This window comes from Canis lupus, chromosome 28 (assembly GCF_011100685.1).
Source record: "Canis lupus familiaris isolate Mischka breed German Shepherd chromosome 28, alternate assembly UU_Cfam_GSD_1.0, whole genome shotgun sequence".
Taxonomy (NCBI): domain Eukaryota; kingdom Metazoa; phylum Chordata; class Mammalia; order Carnivora; family Canidae; genus Canis; species Canis lupus.
Window position 1 is genome coordinate 34,147,559 of NC_049249.1, and position 21,441 is coordinate 34,168,999.

The 21,441-nt window shown below is 47.4% G+C and overlaps 1 protein-coding gene and 2 long non-coding RNA genes across 3 annotated transcripts; 1 reads left to right on the forward strand and 2 right to left on the reverse strand.

The window, feature by feature from the left end:
* Positions 1 to 15,712: 15,712 nt before the first annotated feature.
* On the reverse strand, positions 15,713 to 17,770 carry LOC119866532. The gene is made up of 2 exons (XR_005380311.1): positions 17,495 to 17,770; positions 15,713 to 17,281 (listed from the first exon to the last, which is right to left on the reverse strand). It is a non-coding gene; the product is annotated as an uncharacterized LOC119866532 (long non-coding RNA).
* Positions 17,771 to 17,866: 96 nt separating this feature from the next.
* Positions 17,867 to 20,608, reverse strand: NKX1-2 (NK1 homeobox 2). Its single transcript, XM_038577971.1, has 2 exons — positions 20,395 to 20,608; positions 17,867 to 18,694 (listed from the first exon to the last, which is right to left on the reverse strand). The coding sequence occupies exons 1-2, from the start codon at positions 20,606 to 20,608 to the stop codon at positions 17,952 to 17,954; spliced, it is 957 nt and encodes a 318-aa protein (XP_038433899.1). The 3' UTR covers positions 17,867 to 17,951.
* Positions 18,852 to 20,140, forward strand: LOC111093043. The gene is made up of 3 exons (XR_005380312.1): positions 18,852 to 19,269; positions 19,587 to 19,694; positions 19,994 to 20,140. It is a non-coding gene; the product is annotated as an uncharacterized LOC111093043 (long non-coding RNA).
* Positions 20,609 to 21,441: the final 833 nt, after the last annotated feature.

A 21,441-nucleotide genomic window follows, 5' to 3' on the forward strand; every position in this document is an offset into this window, starting at 1 on the left:
AGTAGACGGGGTACAGAGGCAAATGGAAGACATTCAACACACATAAGCAACTAAGATTAGTCCTAGCTGAGTAGACAGTAAACTCAAAGCTTTGTGGTCAGGGCTGGAAAATGCTGTGGGCACAGAAGCAGAGCTGTAAACAGCATAGCCTGTGTCTGCAGATGTCCAGAGCAAGACACCAAAAGGAATTCTGTCCTCCTTGTCTCCCCCTTCCCTAGACCAAGGTCACTTACTCCAGTTGTTACAGCCACAGGCTCTCCGGCGCTCACTGAGAACAGGACTTTGTCTTTTACTTCTTTGATGTGCCTCCACAACTCTAAATATGGTGTAATTTCTTGGAAGTTAGGTCATTCTACCCAACAGGTCAGAGAGGGATAGTTTCTCTAAGGTCCTGTTCTACAAACCTGGGCAGGTATTTAGAGCTAAGCCCAGCTCTTGGGAACTCTTACAGAGCCCAGGAATCCTTTCTTAAGTCTTAGCAAGTAGGGACAGGTGTTCCTGAGTTCACGAAGGGGAGCATGACGCCCAAGATCTGAGTGTAACATCAAAATATGTTGCATTGCCTTTGGACTCTCAGATAAGATGCTCTTAAACAAAAAAAGTTTTCAAATGTGAGAAACTCCTGAGAATGTCTGGGTTTTATCTCTTCTCTCTTATCAGAAAAAAATGCAATAGGTACAAAGAACATGATAATATTTTATGGTTTCTCTACTGCTGTGTTATTTTGCAGCATAACATGGCCTTGAAGCCTTGGACTGGAAAGCAGCTTGTTTTCAACCAAGAAACAGAACTGTTCTGTTTGTATGCTAATTTTTTACTTGTGCAATCTAGGAATATGTAAAACAAAACATCCTTTACAAAGATTTTTTATCCTCTATAACTATTCATATATTCAAGTAATTATTCAGGAGCCATAAATCAGGGAGATATAAAGACTGACCCTACAGTAGATAACCAACACCTAAATTAATTTTATTAGTTCACTCAACAAAGTCCCTTGAGTGCCTGCATGCCCAGTTCCGCAAGGAGTTTTGAATCAGGCAAGAAGCACGTGGGTTACTTTAGTGAGAAAGAAATTCAAGAAGTGCTCTTTCAACAGGAGTGAACTGAAATCTGGCAACCCTGATCATCTAAAAAAGCTATAACTACACAAAAAGAGAAAAAGAGTCTTCACTTTCTCCTTAAAAAAAAAAAAAAGATTTTATTTATTTATTCATTAGAGACACAGAGAGAGAGACAGACAGGGAGAGGCAGAGACACACAGGCAGAGGGAGAAGCAAGCTCCATGCAAGGAACCCCGACATAGGACTCCATCCCAGGACCCCAGGATCACGACCTGAGCCAAAGGCAGACACTTAACCACTGAGCCACCCAAGTATCCCCCTTCGTTTTCTCCTATAGGCAAGTCTCAATTATTCAATGACCAGAAAAATAACTTATGGATTCTGCAGGCCTTTGACTTATCACTACTTCCTTCATTATCCACCTTCTTATTACTTGTTTAGTGCAGCCTACATATACTTGGCTTTGAATTAATTAAAAAGGAAAAATCCAAGCTGACAGCCAAAGAGAAACTCTGGTCAAGAGACTCAGAAAATAAATGTTTCGTGATTTTTACCCAGCAGGAGAAATTTACCTTCCCCCAGGTTATATTCAACCTAGAAAAATATCCTCACAAAAGACCCAGTAGCATACATGACTCCCTCCTGCTGCTATTGCACTGAGCTGGGGCAGACAGTTGTGTCTAGGGGAGAGTAAACCTCTTTAGGACCAGAAGGGATCTGGCAGGAGCAGAGCTAGAGAGTAGATGGTAAAAGAGCTGGAGAGTAGACGGTAAAAGTTCTGAACTTAGGGGATCCCTGGGTGGCACAGCGGTTTGGCGCCTGCCTTTGGCCCAGGGCGTGATCCTGGAGACCCGGGATCGAATCCCACATCGGGCTCCCGGTGCATGGAGCCTGCTTCTCCCTCTGCCTATGTCTCTGCCTCTCTCTCTCTCTGTGTGTGACTATCATAAATTTAAAAAAAAAAAAAAAGTTCTAAACTTAGTTCTGACCTGGGAATGATAGGCAGAGATTCAGAAATTCTGCAACTGAAACGCTAGTTCTGATAGTTCTGTCTGCCCGAGTACATCCATTCCCTCCCCAGCAGCTGAACTCCACTTAAGAAATCTAGCTGCAGGGATGCCTGGGTGGCTCAGCAGTTTAGAACCTGCTTTCAGCCTGGGGCGTGATCCTGGAGTCCCAGGATCGAGTCCCACGTCCCTGCATGGGACCTGCATGGAGCCTGCTTCTCTTTCTGCCTGTGTCTCTGCCTCTGTGTGTGTGTGTGTGTGTGTGTGTGTGTGTGTCTCATGAATAAAGATAAAATCTTGAAAAAAGGGGAAAAAAATCCAGCTGCATGGGGGCACCTGGGTTGGCTCAGTCTTGGACATCTGACTGTTGGTTTCGGCTCAGGTCATGATCTAGCCCCACATCCAAGCTACACACTCAGCAGGGAATCTGCTTGAGATTCTCACTCTCTCCCCCTGCCCCTGCTTGTATGCACTCTAAATAAATAAATATGTGGGACACCCTGGTGTCTCAGTGGTTGAGTGCCTGCCTTCAACTCAGGGCATGATTACTGGCGTTGCGGGATGGAGTCTCACATCAGGCTCCCTGCATGGAGCCTGCTTCTCTCTCTGCCTGTGTCTCTGCCTCTCTCTGTGTGTGTCTCTCATGAATAAATAAATAAAATCTTAGAAAGAAAGAAAGAAAGAAAGAAAGAAAGAAAGAAAGAAAGAAAGAAAGAAAGAAAGAAAGAAAGAAAAAAGAAAGGAAGGAAGGAAGGAAGGAAGGAAGGAAAAGAAAGAAAGAAAGAGAAAGAAAGAGAAAGAAAGAAAGAAAGAAAGAAAGAAAGAAAGAAAGAAAGAAAGAAAGAAGAAAGAAAGAAAGAAAGAAAAAGCAAGCTAGCTGCAGGTCCTCTCCTTCTCCACATGACACACTCCCTAGTGACAAAGGCCACAGGGGTCACACACCTGCAGTCTTTGTTTCACTACCATATACCTGTAGTTCTGTCTGTGCCTTATCATCCCGCTGACTCTATAAAGTTCTTGAAGCTGGAGCCTGTTTTTGCGGGATTTTTACAGCCTCCCATCTTCGTGGTGCCTTTAGCAGTAATGATTATTCTACACCGCATTCCTGGGGGCAGGAATTAGTGCAGAGCAAGTGGCCATTATGGGAGTATGATCCTGGGATTCCAGAAACCCAGGCTGCTCAAAGCCTTCCCCATTCTTGGATTAGTAACAGCCATTGAGACTAAAAAAGACCTAGAAGCCTGGGTTGAAGAAAAGAGAACACTTCAAACCATTATTGTTCATTAACACCCTGTTAGTTATCTAAGTGCTTAAGGAATGTCACTGGGTGTGGTAAGTTTATAACAATGAGTGCTGGAAGGAAGGAGGTGGAGCAGTCCTTAGCATGGGTCATGAGATCTCCATATCTCATGGAGACAGAACTGGGTCCATATGGGGGGCCTCTGAGAGGGCCCTGGGAACTGGTGACTGTAGCTGGAGGACACCTTGTGCCTGAAAGGCTGAGTAGAGAAAGAATGGGAGGTTGAGGAGGTCAACCAGACCAATTTGGCTCACCCATCTAGAAGTAGTCAACCAGAAGATGGAGGTCAACCAGACCAATTCAGCTCACCCACCTAGAAGTAAAGCCTATTTCAATCAGCTGAACAGGTAGTGTTTAAAGAGACTCCGCTCATGGAGCTGAAAAGTCAGTTAATTCTGAATAATGAAACATAATAAATAAGGTATTTTGAACATATGTATAGAGAGATGTAAGTGTATGGTAGATTTTAGAGCCGAAGAGTCTTGTTTTGTTTTGTTTTGGCACTGAAGAGCTTTAAAGACGTAATCTAACACTTTTAAAGAGAAACCCAAGACTCCCAAGGTAAAGGGTGCCAGTCAATGTTATAAGAAATAGGTAATGGAAAAGCAAAGAAGTCAGGTATTCCATCTTAATCAAATTCCATGCTTGAGACAATCAGAAGAAGGAATTTCAGGGGAACCTGGGTGGCTCAGTCAGTTAACATCCAACCCATGACGGTGGCTCAGGTCATGATCTCAGGGTCATGATCTCAGGGTCTTGAGAACCCCCTGTTGGGCTCCCTGCTGAGCAGAGATCCTATCTCCCTCCCTTTCTTCCCCACCCCCATATAAATAAATGAATCATCTTTTTAAAAAAGAAGAATATCTTGTTTTTTTAAGATTTTATTTATTTGTTCATGAGAGACACACACAGAGAGAGGCAGAGACACAGGCAGAGGGAGAAGCAGGCCCCATGCAGGGAGCCCGATATGGGACTGGATCCCAGGACTCCAGGATCACACCCTGGCCCAAAGGCAGATGCTCAACCGATGAGCCACCCAGGTGTCCAGAAGAAGGAATTTCAACTAAGAACATAAAAAGTTAAAGTAAAAATTTCCACAAAACTCTAGGGAATTTGCAGCCATTTACATTGGAAAATATTTATATTGCTCATTAATTTAAAACATAAGAGAAACCTCAAGTACTAGTTAAATATTTACATCCTTATCTGTCCAGGTACTAAGAAGCCCAGCATATTTTGCAATGACTTTTTTTTTTATTGATTCCGTGAAGGCCAACTCTGAGTGCCAAAACTTGGATAACTTTTATTTGAAGTTGGACAATCTAGAAGTCAATCCTGACTCCACTCCTTAGCTGGCAACCTGAGACCCCATGGCTCACTTACCCACCTTGTAAAATGGGTTGTCCTGAGGATCACAGACAGATGTGACACTCTAAAACACCCAGCTACCTCGAAGCTACCCAGCGGCTCAAGCCATGGGGGCATTATTATTTTTATTTACAGTGATAAGTAAAGGTTCTTTTGCGTGCAATCCTCATGATCATCATCTGGCCTTGACCCTTCCATGTTCTGCAGATTCCTACTGAAATCTAAGTAAATTGTGTATTGTACTTAGAAAGTTAGATTAAAAAGGCAACAATATTTTATTACTGGGATCTGCTGAAGTAAATTTTATTTAGAAAAGGCAGGGGGAAAAAAAAAAGAAAAGAAAAGGCAGGGGATCCCTGAGTGGCTCAGTGGTTTAGCGCCTGCCTTGGGCCCAGAGTGTGATCCTGGAGACCATGGATCGAGTTCTGCATCAGGCTCCCTGCATGGAGCCTGCTTCTCCCTCTACCTCTGTCTCTGCCTCTCTCTCTCTCATTCTCTCTCTCTCTATCATGAATAAATAAATACAATCTTAAAAAAAAAAAAAAAGAAAAGACAACTTTTTTTAAAAACAGTCGTTGAAGTGTTTCTCAGATCCTCAGACACTGTTCCCACCCTGGCCCTACACACGACCACCCTAGAGTTTTCTAATCTGCTCCTTGGAGTTTGGGAAGCACAACTGGGCTGGATTATATGTTAAGAATTTCACTCTGGGGATCCCTGGGTGGCGCAGCGGTTTAGCGCCTGCCTTTGGCCCAGGGCGCGATCCTGGAGAGCCGGGATCGAATCCCATGTCGGGCTCCCTGCATGGAGCTTGCTTCTCCCTCTGCCTATGTCTCTGCCTCTCTCTCTGTGTGTGTGACTATCATAAATAAATAAAAATTAAAAAAAAAAAGAATTTCACTCTGAGCTGGCCTTCTTCTGATCCATGAACAAGCTCTGGTCACACCTTCCTTTGTGTTTAATTTTCTAAAAGAAGCTTGTGATAAATCCAGGGAGGTAGCCCAGTGTCCCACTGAGCAGATTATTAAAAGACAGTTCCAATTTTCTTCTTAATTTCCAAAGAGTGACATTCGAAGGAACTTTGGAAACCTTCCAATTGTGTAAAGTATCTAGTTGGGTTTTTTTTTTCTTTTTTTATTTTCTTTCTCTCTCTCTCTTTTTTTTTTTTAATTTTTTTTAATTTTTTTTTCCGCCTCCCCCGCCCCCCCCCGCCCCCTCCCCGGCTGTCCGCTCGCCTCCCTCGCCTCCCTCGCCTCTCTCTCTTTTTTTTTAAATAAATCTGTAGAACTACTTTCCTCCCTTGACACTTTCTCCTCCCAGCAACTTCTTTTTGTTTTGTAAATAGCTAATACCTTTGCCTCATTTACAAATGAAAAGTACAACCCAAGAAGTCTTCCTCCTGCCCCAAAGCAATGCAGTAGATATCCTCCACCAGGGGCAACCCTTTATATTAGCTCCTTTATCCTTCCGGGGTTACTTCATACAAATAGAACCAAATACAAATGCATGCCCTTATTTCCTCCACTTTCTAACACCCAAAAGAGCAGGTTTACACAGACTCTTTTTACCTAGCCACTTAAGAAGCCCTGGAGCACACTCTATGTCAACACAGAGAGATGGCCTGCACTCTTTTGTTTATAGCTGCATGAATATCCCCATTGCTGGACACTTAGATTATTTCCAATCTTTTTTTATTGCAAACAGAGTCACAATAAGTAACCTCATCTCTGACATTTCATGAAGATGTATCTGTAGGATAAAGTCCTAGAAGTAGGATTGCTGACTCAAAGGACTGGCCTGCATTTTCAATTTCAAGGCTGAGACTCTAAATCCAGCTCTCAGACGAGAGAGAGAGAGAGAGAGAGAGAGAGAGAGAGAGAGAGAGAGAGAGAGAGAGAAAAGCAGGCTACTTATTGTGTAATCCTGGACTTATCCCTGGACTGGTGCTGGTTTGCAATTAGTGCAGAAATTGAGAGCAGTTGAAAACTTGGAGTGGTTTCCCACTGCAACATTCACCCACATGGTCATATTTCTAAGCAGTTGGGTTTATTGATCTTATCCACCTATGATGACTGGTAAGAACAAAATTACGTCCCTTGCGAGGCAAAAGTTATGAATGACTTCTTTTTTAATGTGATGTGGCCTCAGATTTGTTATCCAAATTTCCAGAAAGATAGTGGAAAAACAGAACCATCCCTGGACACCAGAGAATACAACAAAATTAGACTAATCAAAAAGTGAAAAAATATTTCAATCATTTAATAGCAATTGATTGAGTGCCAACACATTCCAGTGTGAGAGGTAAAAGATCCCCCAAAATATATGGGTGAATTGACAGGAAGAGAGAGAGACACAGAGAGAGAAAGAAACAGGCAGGCTGTCCCAGATGAGAGGAGCAGACATGACATAATACAAAATGTAGTAGGTGCTAAGTCCTCCTGCAGAAGGAGCTGGCCGCCCAGGCAGAGAAGAGCAATGTATCAGGAATCATCCTGTCTGCCAGGATGCCAATCTTTATTTTGTTACTTTTTTAAAAAGATTTATGTCTTTCATAGAAAGAGAGCACAAGCACTTGCAAGCGAGGGGAGGGAGACGGACAAATGGACTCCATGCCCTACCCGATGCAGGGATGCAGGGCTTGATCCCACAACCCTGAGATCATGACCTGAGCTGAAATCAAGAGTCAGATGCTCAACCCACCAAGTCACCCAGATGCCCCCAGGACACTAATCTTTAAAAAGTAGGAACGGGGTATAAGGATGAAATAGGAATGTGCAGGAAGGAAATGTTAGAAATTTGATTTATATTTTATAACCTTATCCTTTTCAATGTGTGTTTTTATTTTGCAATGTAAATAACCTATTAGCACTGTAGTAGACGTGTAACAATTTAAGCAAATACATACACGGGGATGTAGGCTCACTATTTTTTATTCTGGAATACCACTGCACTGGTATGTGGCAGGACTAGAGGAGAGGGATCTGGTCTGTCTTGTGCACCAGTGTACTCCCAGGGACACAGTGCCTGACCCACAGCAAGCAAAGAAGGATTATGTGGGATCCAATTCAGCATTGAAAATAAGTGTTGGTGTCAAGGTCCCAGCTGCTTCTGTAGGTGTGTTTGCTAAATATTGAAGATTCCAAAGAGAAAGATAGGACAAAACATCCTATATCTGTCCTGCCATGAAATTGTTATTTTAACATAGTGTTTTTGTCTTCTGGAGCTGAAAGAAAAATTAGAAATCCACTGGCAAATCCAATTACCTGGGTTTATACTCCATAAACCTTGCTGCCAGGAAGCAATATATTTCTCTACACCATTGGAAGTAGTTCTACTTAAAATTATTTTGGGGAAGGATCCCTGGGTGTCTCAGCAGTTTAATGCCTGCCTTCGGCCTAGGGCGTGATCCTGGAGTCCTGGGATCGAGTCCCATATCATGTTCCCCTCATGGAGCCTGCTTCTCTCTCTGCCTGTGTCTCTGCCTCTCTCTCTCTCTCTGTCTCTCATGAATAAATAAATTTAAAATAATTATTTTGGGGAGCGCCAGGGTGGCTCAGTAGGTTAAGCGTCTGCCTTTGGCTAGGGTCATGATCCCTGGGTCTTGCAATTGAGCCCCAAGTCAGGCTCCCTGCCCAGCAGGGAGTCTGCTTCTTCCTCTCCCTTGTTCCTCTCTTGCTTTCTCTTTCTTGAATGAGTGAATGAATGAATGAATAAAATATTTTCAGACAATTATTTTGGAAAACTAAGATGGAGCTAGAAAGTTTGTAGGGGAGAAAGAAACAATTATGACTCATCTCAGGAAAACAAGTAACTCTGATTCTTGGAACTTATCCTGGTAATCCCATTAACTTCTATGATAATAGTGTTTTATCAATGTTTTGCCACACCCTGGGAGTTATAAATGTCTGGCAAGACCTTTGTATAACACAAATCAGATCATTTGAACTAGCACGGCAAAGGTGGCATTAGTGGCATATTTGTCTAGCCTGAATTCCAAATGACATCAGTGCTAAGGAGAGTGTTCCTTCATACAGAAACAGCGACAAGAAGGCCATGGCATTTTCTACACTCTGTTGTACCAAGTGCACAGCCGTCTGTGATTGTCACTCCCCCCACCTCTCCTCCCTTGCCTGGATCCATAAGCCAGGAGCAAGGGAGGAGGGAGTCTTTGAACTATATGTTTATTTTAATATACAAAAAAAGTTGGAGGAGGGGTATGTGTTTTGAATACATAAAGAATTATTAAAATTCAACAAAAAGACAACCCAATTAAAAAATGAGAAGGTTTGAATGTACATTTCTTCAAAAATATATAAATGGCTAACATACACCTGAAAAGATGCTCAATATCATTAGTGATTAGAGAAATACAAATCAAAATCCAATGAGATACACTTCACACGCTAGATTGGTTTCAATTTAATTCAAACTTTTAAAATATTTTATTTATTTATTCATGAGAGACAAAGAGAGAGGCAGAGACACAGGCAGAGGGAGAAGTAGGCTCCTGTGAGGAGTCCGATATGGGACTCCATCCCAGGGCTCTAGGATCATGACCTGAGCTAAACGCAGACGCTCAACCCCTGAGCCACCCAGGAGCCCCAGATTGGCTTTAATTTTAAAATAATAATAATAAAAAGTGTTGGTGGGCAGCCCTGGTGGCTCAGCAGTTTAGCACTGCCTTCAGCCCAGGGGTGTGATTCTGGAGACTCAGAATCAAGTCCCACATTGGGCTCCCTGCATGGAGCCTGCTTCTCCCTCTGCCTGTGTCTCTGCCTCTCTCTCTCTCTCTCTCTCTCTCTCTCTCATGAATAAATAAATAAAATCTTTTAAAAAATAAAAATAAAAAATAAAAGGCAGCCCCGGTGGTGCAGCGGTTTAGCGCCGCCTGCAGCCCAGGGTGTGATCCTGGAGACCCGGAATCGAGTCCCACATCAAGCTCCCTGCATGGAGCCTGCTTCTCCCTCTGCCTGTCTCTCTGCACCTCTCTCTCTAAATAAATAAATAAATAAATAAATAAATAAATAAATAAATAAATACATACCTAAAAAAATAAAAATAAAAAATAAAAAGTGTTGGTAAGGATGTGGAGAAATCAGAACCCTCATACATTGCTGATGGGAAAAGTACAGTACTCTAGCTGCTGTGCAAAATAATCTGGGATTCCTCAATGGCTTAACACAGAATGGCCACTCCTACTTACACATTGAAAAGAACTGGGGCACCTGGGTGGCTCAGTCCGTTAAGCTGCTGCCTGCGGCTCAAGTCATGATCCTGGAGTCCTGGGATGGAGCCCCACATTGGGCTCCCTGCTCACCTGGGAGTCTGCTTCTCCCTCTGCCTCTCACCCGGTTTGTATGCGCGCTCTCTCTCAGATAAAAAAATAAAATCTTTAAAAATAAATAAATAAGCTTAAAGAACTTAAAGTGTTTTGAGAGATTAAGAAGTGTGACTCACATGTAAGGTATTTTTATTAAGTCAGCTTGTGAATTTATCAGATAAGACATGGTATCTTTTTGATATCTCCTGAATAACTGCCATTTGCTCCAATTCACCAATATTACTGTACTGATTTATATGGAAGGAAGCTAATTTCAAATCAGAGACAGGCTTGAACTTTGATGTCTTTAGAAAGATTCCATCAGAATCTTGCTTAAAGGGAAGTGGGGATTTTTAGGTTCCAATAGGAGTTGATTGGTTTCCTTCTTCCCATAGATATATTCATAGGAACTAAATATTTTGAATCCCTGAATCCCTGAGAACTTGGAGTTACTTAGCCAGCCACAATGATGATGTACCAAAGAGAATCTCCCATGCAAAACTAGAATCCCTTAGAAGAAAATGCAGTTGTGAAAGAAGAGAACTTTCTTTTTTTTCCTAAGATTTTATTCATTTATTTTTTTTAATTTTTATTTATTTATGATAGGCACACACAGAGAGAGAGGCAGAGACACAGGCAGAGGGAGAAGCAGGCTCCATGCACTGGAAGCCTGACGTGGGATTTGATTCCATCCCGGGTCTCCAGGATCGCACCCTGGGCCAAAGGCAGATGCTAAACCGCTGCGCCACCCAGGGATCCCGATTTTATTCATTTATTCATGAAGAGACACAGAGAAAGAGACAGAGACATAAGCAGAGGGAGAAGCAGGCTCCATACAGGGAGCCCGATGTGGGACTCAATCTCAGGACCCTGGGATCACAACCTGAGCCAAAGGCAGATGCTCAACCACTGAGTCACCCGGGTGCCCCAGAAGAGAACTTTCAAAAAGGGAATAAACTAGCTATTTATTTATTTATCTTTTTTTTTAAATAAACTAGCCTTTTTATGGTTATTCTTAAACCTTCCTGCACATCCGTGTTAATTTTGGATCTCGTGGATATGGTGCTCTGTAAGTGCTATCTAAATCTCCCCCACACCTGGCCTCTTCTACCTTCGGATCTGCAAGTTATTTAGAAGCAAAGAGAACATTTTGTAAACGTATTAACTATGCACGAAACAAAATGGTTCAAAGAAGGGAATCGATTTCGTAAAATAAATCATTTTCTAAGATTGTCCACTCAGCTATTTTGTGTGGACTGTCTACTGTTCTCTCCCGCCCCCAGTGTTCTTGGCCAGGTTAAATCTTGCGAAGGATGAGCACTGTGTGATTAGCAGCTGCCTGGAAGAGCGTTTATTTAAAATGCAGTCCCGGGGCACCTGGCTGGCTCAGTCAGCTACCTACATAAGCCAATTTATACATTGGCAGGGAGAACCTTAACATTTGCTGAGAGTGTACTGTGCACCTCTCAGGCTCAAAAAACTTGCAAAAATTCACCTCAGATTGCAGAGCTAGTACACGGTAGAGAGGAAATAAAGGGTCGTCCTCTTTTTTGGCTCCATAAACTACCATGGTCACAGAAAAAATAGAGATACACAGAGTGTAATCTACCCTGTGCCTGGGGACTCATTTGCTTAATAAATTCCCACCATCCACAACAGTTGGCACACAATGGGTACTCCGTACATGTCTGTGGCAGGAAGGAAAGAGGCAGGGGACAGAGGAAGGACGAGCAATGGAATACCCTTTCTTTCTAATACTGACACTGTAACTACAAATAGCCCAAATAGCTATCAGATCATTAAAAAAAAAAATACTTTACTAAATACTTGTATATGATTGGTGGCCTGATGTACAATTTAAATCATCCCGATTACACCAGGAGGGACATGATGTTAATTTGTCTAATTTTGGTGATGTGAATGAATGTGATTAGTTGGTCAAGGAATATCCTCCAGATTTCACCACTGTAAAGAAACCCATTTCCATTTGTAATTAATATAATAATTTATGGGCTGATATTTGAGACCCTGTGAATATTCCCAGTTAAAAAAAAATCATCCTGGAGTCATTAGGCCCAGCTTTTAGGCTCTGCTCTTCTCCCTCTCTCTCTCTCTTTTATTTTTTATATTTTATTTATTTATTCATGAGAGACACAGAGAGGCAGAGATACAGGCAGAGGGAGAGGCAGGCTCCATGCAGGGAGCCTGACACAGGACTCGATCCCAGGTCTCCAGGATTGCACCCTGGGCCGAAGGCAGGTGCTAAACCACTGAGCCACCCAGGTTGCCCTCTGCTCTTCTCTTACTCTCTGTGTTACCTTGGGCTAGTCACAAAACCTCACTGCGTCTCAGTTTCTTAGGTAATACAGATGACCTTATGTAAGTCACCTCCTCTAAGACTCAGTTATTTATTTATTTATTTATTTATTTATTTATTTATTTATTTATTTATTTATTTAAAAATATTTTATTTATTTATTCATGAGAGACACACAGAGAGGCAGAGACATAGGCAGAGGGAGAAGCAGGTTCCCTGTGGGGAGCCTGATGCAGGACTTGATCCCAGGACCCTGGCATCACGCCCTGAGCTGAAGGCAGACATTCAACCACTGAGCCACCCAAGCATCCCAAGACTCCGTTTATTTTATCAGCAGGCGGATCTGACCAGGCACTTCACCAAAACAGATCCCCAATGGCCAACTGGCATATGGAGAGATGATCAACATCGTTACCCACTGGGAAATGAAATTTAAAATAGAATAAAATAGAATAAAAAATAAAATAGAATGTGATACTACTACATATCTTCCAGAATCATCAACACTTGATGTTAGCCAAAAGGCGAAGTGATTACTTCCAGGATCATCACATGATAAAGGTGGTCATTCCTGTGTGTTGGGAGGATGTGGAACACCTACAACTCTCCTTCCTTGCAGGTGGGGATGTAAATTGTTACAACCAAAAAATGGATTGGCTGTATCTACTAAAGCCCTGTGTATGTGCACTCAATAACCCCACTGCTATATTACCGATGAAAGTATGAAGATACATTTACCAAAAGAAGTGTGTAAGACCATAATCAAAATAATGAAAGAACGGGCAGCCTGGGTGGCTCAGCCGTTTAGCGCCACCTTCAGCCTGATCCTGGAGACCTGGGATCAAGGCCCACGTGGGGCTCCCTGCTTGGAGCCTGCTTCTCCCTCTGCCTGTGTCTCTGTCTCTCTCTCTCTCTCTGTGTCTCTCATGAATAAATAAATAAAATCTTTAAAAAAATAATGAAAGAATATTTGCTTACCCACCAATAGCAGAACGGATAAATAAGTTGTGTATACAATAACACACCAACCGGAATAGGAATGAATAACGCACAACATGGATGAAACTCATAAGAAATGCTGAGCAAAGACATCCAGGCACAGAAGAGTACATACTGTAGGATTCCATTTTTATAATTAAAAGAAAAGAAAACCAGACACAATGAATCGATGTGGTTAGATGTCGGGATAGTGGTTACCCTAGGGGAGGTAATTATTGGAAAGGGACCCAAGGGGTCTCTTAGGGGCTCATTTGTTCTGTTTCTTGATCTGAGTGATGATTAAGGGTGAATTTTTTTTAATATTTTATTTTTAAGTAATCTCTACACCCAAAATGGGGCTTCCACCTACAACCCTGAGCTCGAGTCGCATGCTCCACCAGCTGAGCCAGCCAGGTGTACTCTTTTTGTAAAAATGCACCAAGCTGTACACATCTGGTATTTTCAGTTTTCTGAACGTTTATTATACTGCAATAAAAATGTGGTAAATGAGGTGGTTGGGCTAGGTACAGCGTGCTTAATGTCCTTTCTAGCTTCAAGTGGAATAACAGCTACCTTCATTGTGCCAGGCACTGAGCTAAGTGTTTTCAGCACAAAGACTCTGTAGTCCCCTGAGCTAGGCATGTGGTGAGGGAATGGAGCCCCAAAGACAGGAGGAACTTGCCAAATTCACATATGGACTCAGAGTTGGAAGTGGCTTTAAGCCCAGCCATTCAGAGGCCAAGGGCCTCCTCTATAGCCCTTGAAAACCACAGCCCAAGAGAACCACGGAGGGTTAGGTGTGGCAAGTAAGGCTTTCTCCGGCTGCCCCCCTCCAAGAGCGACCCTCCTCCAAGGCTCTCCCTTTGTCTACATAACTGGGCTCCTCTGGGATCTGCCTCAGGCTCCCAGCTGGAGGTGGAGGGGGCACTTCCTGTATCTCTTTCCCTAAGTGGCTCTTCCCACTTCATTGACCCTTAGATGCTTCCCTTTACTGACTTTAAGGTGGAATTAGATTTTTAAGTGTACTCATTAGCATTTATTGGAGAATATCTTTTAGCCTACTCATAATGTTTAAAGCTAATTAAGTTGGTTCCTTTTTTTTTTTTTAACATTTTATGTATTTATCTGAGAGAGGGAGAGAAAGCACAGAAAGAGAGGGAGAGGGAGAAGCAGACTCCCCACTGGGCAGAGAGGCTGATGCCCACGCCCCTAAAGCTAGGTAATTAGGTTCTTATTAGTTATTTCTAAAAAGACAAATACACCAAATTGATCTGTGCCAATAAAATGGATGGGGATTTCTCAATGTATGGTATGCTCTCCACTCCCTCCCTTAAACACATGTAGCTCCTTGGCTGTGTGGTTTCAAGTGGGGGATCTGCAATGGTCATTTTTTAAATTAATTAATTTATTTATTTGTTCATGAGAGACACAGAGAGAGCAAGAGAGAGGCAGAGGGAGAAGCAGGCTCCATGCAGGAAGCCCGACGTGGGACTCGATCCCGGGTCTCCAGGATCATGGCCTGGGCTGAAGGCGGCGCTAAACCGCTGAGCCACCTGGGCTGCCCTGCAATGGTCATTTTTAACAGCAGAAGTCCATGACCAGAGGTGTCTGGGTGGTTCAGTTGGTTAAGCATCTGCCTTCAACTCAGGTTCTGATCCCAGGGTCCTGGGACAGGGTCCCACATGGGGCTCCCTGTTCAGCAGGCAGTCTGCTTCTCCCCCTGCTTGTGCTCTCTTTCTGTGTCAAATAAATAAATAAATAAAATATAAAAGAAGAGAAAAGAAATCTATGCCCATTGGACACCCCAAGCCTAAAAAGTAATTTGCCAGGCTCTTCATGGGGGTATTAAGAACTTGTGAGTCTAAGAAGTTAATGTCCCAAAAATCTGGTACCTAGGTGTTGATCTAATTTTGTCACCACTAATAAAATTCTGTAAGATGCTTCACTTTTGCCATGAAAATGGCCCTGTGTGTTTGTATATACTGCCTGCCAGTGGTACGGCTACTATGTGTTTATCTAGCATGGGTTTGGAAAAGCATCTAGCGTGGCATGAAAAAGTAGCATGGTACAAATACCCTCTATTTATGGAGACTAGCAGGGAGAGGGAGACATATCCTATACAAACTCCAATAATTATAAAATTAGTTTAAAACTTGGCCAACAGGGCAGCCCCGGTGGCGCAGCGGTTTAGCGCCGCCTGCAGCCCTGGGGCGTGATCCTGGGGACCCTGGATCGAGTCCCACATCAGGCTCTCAGTATGATGCCTGCTTGTGTCTCTGCCTCTCTGTCTCTATGAATAAATAAATAAAATCTTTAAAAAAAAAAAAAAAAACTTGGCCAACAGAGAACAAGAAATAGTTAGATGAGAAATCATTACAAAAAAAGGATTTATTAGACAAACACATCAATAGATTGAGTCTAAGGATTTGGTTGGAAAGCCACTGGGCCTTTCGAAGCAGCAGAAGTCCAAAGTCACATACTTGGAGTGACTGCTACAATTTGTAGAAACAAGAAAAATGAGGAATGACAGCACTCCATGCTAGTCCACAGACAGATAAGCCTCCCACCTCCCTCCCTAGTCCCTTTCTGTTCAACTGGCATCTTCTGTGACTCTGGTACCTGAGAGAGATGGAATGTTTCCCACATCTTACAGAAATTCAGTTTCTCGTTACAGATCTTGCCTCTGTGCACCTGGACTGCCTGTTCATGACACATGGGTTGTTGCTTTTCAAAATCCAATGAACAGTTATTGAGGGAGTGTTTCTCAAAAGGTAAAGTGAATCAAACATTCTCATCTATAGTAACTGCATTTCTAATCTCATCTGGCATCAATTGTCTTCTAGAAAGTCACAATGTGTTGTTTGGGGACACTCTTCTTTAACATAGAAGGAAAAGAGTAATTAGTACAGGATATGTAATTAAATGATACCCATTCTCAAATCTTGTAAGAGTCCTGTGAATAGGAAGTTTTCATTTAATTTATCAGAAGCAGGGGAAATCTTCTATCATTCCTGATTATAACAGAACTAGACATTTTAAAATTATATCATGTGTTCATGACACCAAACTGGGTTTGCTTAGAAGCCTTTGCTCATTAAATTGTTAATGGCACAGGCTATCAATGAGGAGTAAGCAGTATGGTGTCTGTGTAGGTGTCAGTGGGCCTCAAATAACAAAGGTGAGAATGAGATAGACGTGACCTGATTTGGGAACATTGGGGTTTCTGAGATGTGAGCTCCAAACATAATACCTAGAAAACTAAGGGCAGTATTCCAAACAGATCTGACATGAGAATTTTATAAAACAGCTAGTTTTTTCAAGGACATAATAAAAGTAACAGTTTCAACGAAGGGCCATGCGTTAAGTTCCCACGGTTGGATCCATGATGGAAATGTTTTTGCTTCCAAGGCCCTCCTGCAGCCCAAGAACTACTTCTTTCACACCCTTGACAATCTTTCGCATGTCATGCCATCCTAGAGTCTGTTTGGAACAAGGATTGCTCTAGATGAAGCTCTAAAAATGTTGAGTTTGTGCCTTTAAAAAATAGTCTGATTCATGACTTTCGTGTGTAGCAGGAGGGCTGTGCTCTCTCGGCACTGTTCACTATTTGGGAGCGTAGGCAACGCCAGGACAGATGTATGAAAAGTATCAAATATTGCAAATCAAATACTGCAAAGCAAAACAGGCAGCCTGAGGCATAGACGTCAAGATTTTGGTTGAGCCACTAGTCCGTTCATTAACATTTTTAAGCAAGGGAGGCCTTGGCCTGGTTGGTCAAAGCTGCTCTCAAAATCTGCAGGACCGTGGAACCGCATGTGCGTGAGCAGGTAAGTCTAGCCGGAAAGTTACTACCATTTCTTAGCAGAAACTTCTGGTCTTCTTAGAAAAGTAAAATGCCTATTCTCTCAGGGACAGCCTGTGGGGAATCTGTTTGGAACAAGAACTGCGCTCAAGTCCCAATCTGAAACGAAGATCTAAAAATGTGCAGTTTTGTGCATTTAAAAATAGTCCATTTCACAGCGGCAGTGTGTGCTCGTGGACCCAGCTCGTTCAGTATCTGGGAGGAACCGCTGGGTTTGGGCCAAACATCGAGTATGAAAAGGGAAACAATCCGCTTGGGAAGGGGGGGAGGCTGCTTACCCTCCGAGGGAGCTAAAATGTTGGAAGAAGATTCCATCCTAGCGTGAGCGACGGGCGGGCAGGAGGAAGCCTTGGCTCCCCGAATCTCCATCCCTGCTCGGGACACGCAGCCCCCAGAGCTGAACGGAGCCTGAGCGGAGGAGAAGGGCCCGGTGCAGGAGCGGGAGGCGCAGAGGACGGCCGGGATGCCGGGCCCCTCCTTGACCCCCTCCGTGGCCCGCGTGGGTTCGGGGGGCGGGCGGGAGAGTCGAGGGGGTTAAGGCCGGAGCGGGCGCGGCCGAGCCCCCTGCTGGCGCCTCCCGACGGCCGGGAGCCAAGGGGCGCGCAGACAGCCGCTCGCCACGAGGGGGCGGTCCCTGCGCGTGGGCGCCCGCGGTGGAACCGGGAGCCGCCGACCACGCCAGTCACTCGTGAGTTCCGACCCGGTGGGCCCCGAGAGGCCCGAGAGGCGCCGGGCTCACAGGTGCGGGGCGTAGAAAGGGCTCAGGTAGGAGGGCCCGAGGAAGGATGCAAAGGGGCCCCCGGCGGCTGCGGCCGGCGGCGGGAAGGAGCTGGCGGCCGGAAAGAGGACGTTGGCCGCCGAGTAGGAGGGGAAAGTCTGGAAGGGCAGCGCGGCGGGGCCCGGCGCTCCCGGGCTGCCCCCCGCGCCGCCGCCGCCGCCGCCGCCGCCGCCCGCGCCCGCCGCCGGCCCCGGCGCCCCGGGCTGGGGCGCGCCGCTCCCCGCCTGCGCCGCCCCGTCGGCGCCCGGGTTCTGCTTCTTCCACTTGGTCCTCCGGTTCTGGAACCAGATTTTGACCTGCGTCTCGGTGAGGCTGAGCGACAGCGCGAGGTTCAGGCGCTCGCACACCGACAGGTAGCGCGTGGCCCGGAACTTGTTCTCCAGGGCCACCAGCTGCTCGTAGGTGAAGGCGGTGCGCGCGCGCCTCGGCTTGGCGCAGCGGGGCTCGGCGCGCCGCCGCCGGGGCCGCGGGGAGCCGGGCGAGCCCGGGGAGCCCGCGAGCCCGCGGGGGCCGCGCTCCGCCGCCGCCAGCGCCGCCGCCCGGGGCTCGGGGGAGCGCGCCGGGGCCGCCTGCAGGCGCTCAGCCCGCCCGTGCGGCCGCCGCGCGCCCGCGTCCTCGGCTTCCTCGTCCTCGTCCTCCGCCTCCTCGGCCTCCGAGCCTTCCAAGGGGGACGCCGCGCCCGCGCCGCGGTCCGCAGCATCTAGCGGAGAAGCGGAGCGTGACCGGAAGCCCGGAACGACCCAGCCCCTCGGGGTCGCCGGACCCCCCCCCCCCCCCCCCCCGCCCTCTTCTCCAGCGCCCCCAGCCCTGCGCATCCCCCGCCTCTCGCTCCCTCCACCACCCCGCGGGCACGCACCCTCGCAAACCCTTCCCAGGAGCTGGGGTTTAGGGGTGCGGTGGCCTCTTGCCCTTTACGCACTTGCTATCTAGTGGACGTCCAAGAAATGAATTTGCAATGAATGAATGAATGAATGACGATCCCCCATTAAGAATATATAATAACCATATTGCACGGTATCGGGCGGGTGGGAGCACTGTACATGGATGGAGACATCGAGATGTCGGGTGCGTTCAGGCCTCAGTCTCCCTCCCTAGTCCCTAGAAGCCTATTTTGGTCTGGAACTCCTAGCAATTAAAAAAGAAGTTATTAAGCTCCCTTTCCCCCCCCTCCCCCCTTTAAAGTGAAATTCCCTCTTTCCCATCTTCTCTCTCCTGCCGTGTTAATAGAGTTTCAGATTTGTGCGGGACCGGATCGATAGATGTCATCTATTAAAGGTAAGTTTTAATCGAACAATATTAGGATCAGACAGGGAAAGGGGGTTTGAAGTCGGTACCTGCAAGCTGCGGGCAGGAGATATGCAGGCTCCAGTAATAGAATATCGATCATGGCTGTGGGGGGAGGGGAGCGCAGCCCCTCGGAGGGGCGATCGGAACAATTACCGGGCGGACTGCCCGGGCCCAAGCACAGCCGCCAGAGGCGCCCCGAGACCCCAGACAATCACTGCCAAACTTAGGGAGGAGAAGTGGGGGGGGGGGGCTGTGCCGCATCCAGCCTCCCTCGGACTTGCGCCCCTGACTCCGCGTCCCTCCAGGGAACCTCGTGCCCACGCTCCACCCAGCACGGATCCCGCTGTCTTTTGTCCGTCCTTCCAGACACAAACTCTCGCAGACCTCTCATCGGGTGCCCGCCAGAGTCAGGAGTAAGTGAAAAGCTTTCCAGGAGAAAGGACCAAAGGCCTCCCATCACCCCGCCCCACCCCTGCTCCCGCCCCAGTCGACGATTGGGTCTGGGGAGAGAGGGCCGGGCGCGTGGGGCAGCGGAATCTCTGCAGGTGTCTAGTTGGCTGGAAGTGGGCACTAGGTGCGCCCACCTGACCTCGCACTCCAAGACACCGACGCGTGATTTAGCCTCAGCTCCCTGATCCGTAAAATGGGGGCAATATTCATGATGCTGTGTACACCTCGCAGGTTCTGAAGTTTTCCATGACTTTTATCTCAGTCTCTGCTCTAGGCCCTGGCACGTGCTGGGTGCACCAAATGCCCCATCAGTGAATGGGCCTGGATAAGGTGGACGCTGGCGGTTTAGTTTCCAGCGCGAGCAAAACAGCTGTGCTGCTTAGTGGCTTGGCCGGTGAGCAGGGACGGACTTGGGTAGGCAAATCCCTGACCCAGGATGCGGGGGCGGGGGGGGGGGGGGCTCTCTTCTGCCTCAATTTAGTTCCAACACAGAGACGAGGCGACACTTTGCACCTTGTCCTGTGCGCTTTCTCTCTTTGGTGAAGGCTCCGCTAACGACCACTCATCGGTCCCTGGTTGTCCACCCACGTCCCAACCCCCCCCCCCCCATCGCATCACCTGGGCTGGGGCTTCCCGGGACCCGGGGCCGCTTCGCGTCCTTACCCGAGGGCTCCCGCTGCCGAGCTGAGTCCCCTGGGCTGGCGTCCTTCCCCGCGTCGGCCTCTGCCAAACTTTTCTTGGCTTCCCGGGGAGCAGGGCGCACGGCCGGGAGCGCAGCGCGGGTGAATTTCTGCGGGTCCAGGATGTCCAGGACAGAGAAGGAGATCTTGTGGTGGGAGGGAGCCGCCTTGGCCCCGCCGTCCTGCCATGCCAGCATGCCCGCCGCCCGCGGGCCCGAGGCCGGCGGCGCGGGGTCCGGGACGGCCGCGCTCGGGCTCGCCTGCGGCTGTGGCTGGGCCGCGGCTCTCCAGCGGGGAGGAGGGTCCAGGCGGCCAAGTGGAGCTGGGGAGGGGCACGCGGGGGCGGGGGCGGGGCCGGGACGGAGCGGCGGGGGCGCTGCGCGGGGATTGGCACTCGCGCGGCCCAGACCCCCGCCACGTGCGGGGCGCGCTCGCCGCTGCCCCGGGCCTGCCCCGCGCCGCGCGGGGGCAGCTCGCCTCGGCACGGGGGCGCCCGCGTGAGCCCGGTGCGCGCGCCCGCCCGTACCTCGCCGCCGGCTCCGCGCGCCTCCGCCCGGCCCGCGGGGACTCCGGATGTGCGCGAGCGAGGGATCGCGGGCCGGTTCCCTCCTGGGGATCCCCCCTCCCCCATGCACACGCTGCCTCGGGCTCGGGTTCGTGACTTCTCCCCGGTGACTCTGAACTGGGGATGTAATTAAGGCCGGCAGCGATGTACTGGAAGGCAGTGCTCTGCACACCTCCTGCCCCGCCGGGGAATCACAGTGAGGGCCTCAGAGCTGGCCACCGCGGCTTAAAAGCTCTAAGGTTCTCACGATTTACAGTTTACAAAGCCCCCGGGCTTGCGCGGTCTCACTGGGTTCTCTGAGCATCCCTCTGAGGTGGGAGCGGCCTGGCAAGACCTTCGTCCCCATTTAAAGATGAGGAAATTGAGGGCACCTGGGTTGCTCAGGGGCTGAGCGTCTGCCTTTGGCTCGGGGCGCGATCCTGGGGTCCTGGGATCCAGTCCTCACATCAGGCCCCTGCGGGAAGC

Bases quoted from the DNA above. Each gene is read 5' to 3' on its own strand.
- NKX1-2 (XM_038577971.1), bottom strand. From the start codon at position 20,608: ATGCTGGCATGGCAGGACGGCGGGGCCAAGGCGGCTCCCTCCCACCAC. The intron at 18,695-20,394 runs GTAAGGACGCGA...CTTCTCCGCTAG, and splicing joins TCGGCAGCGGGAGCCCTCGG to ATGCTGCGGACCGCGGCGCG.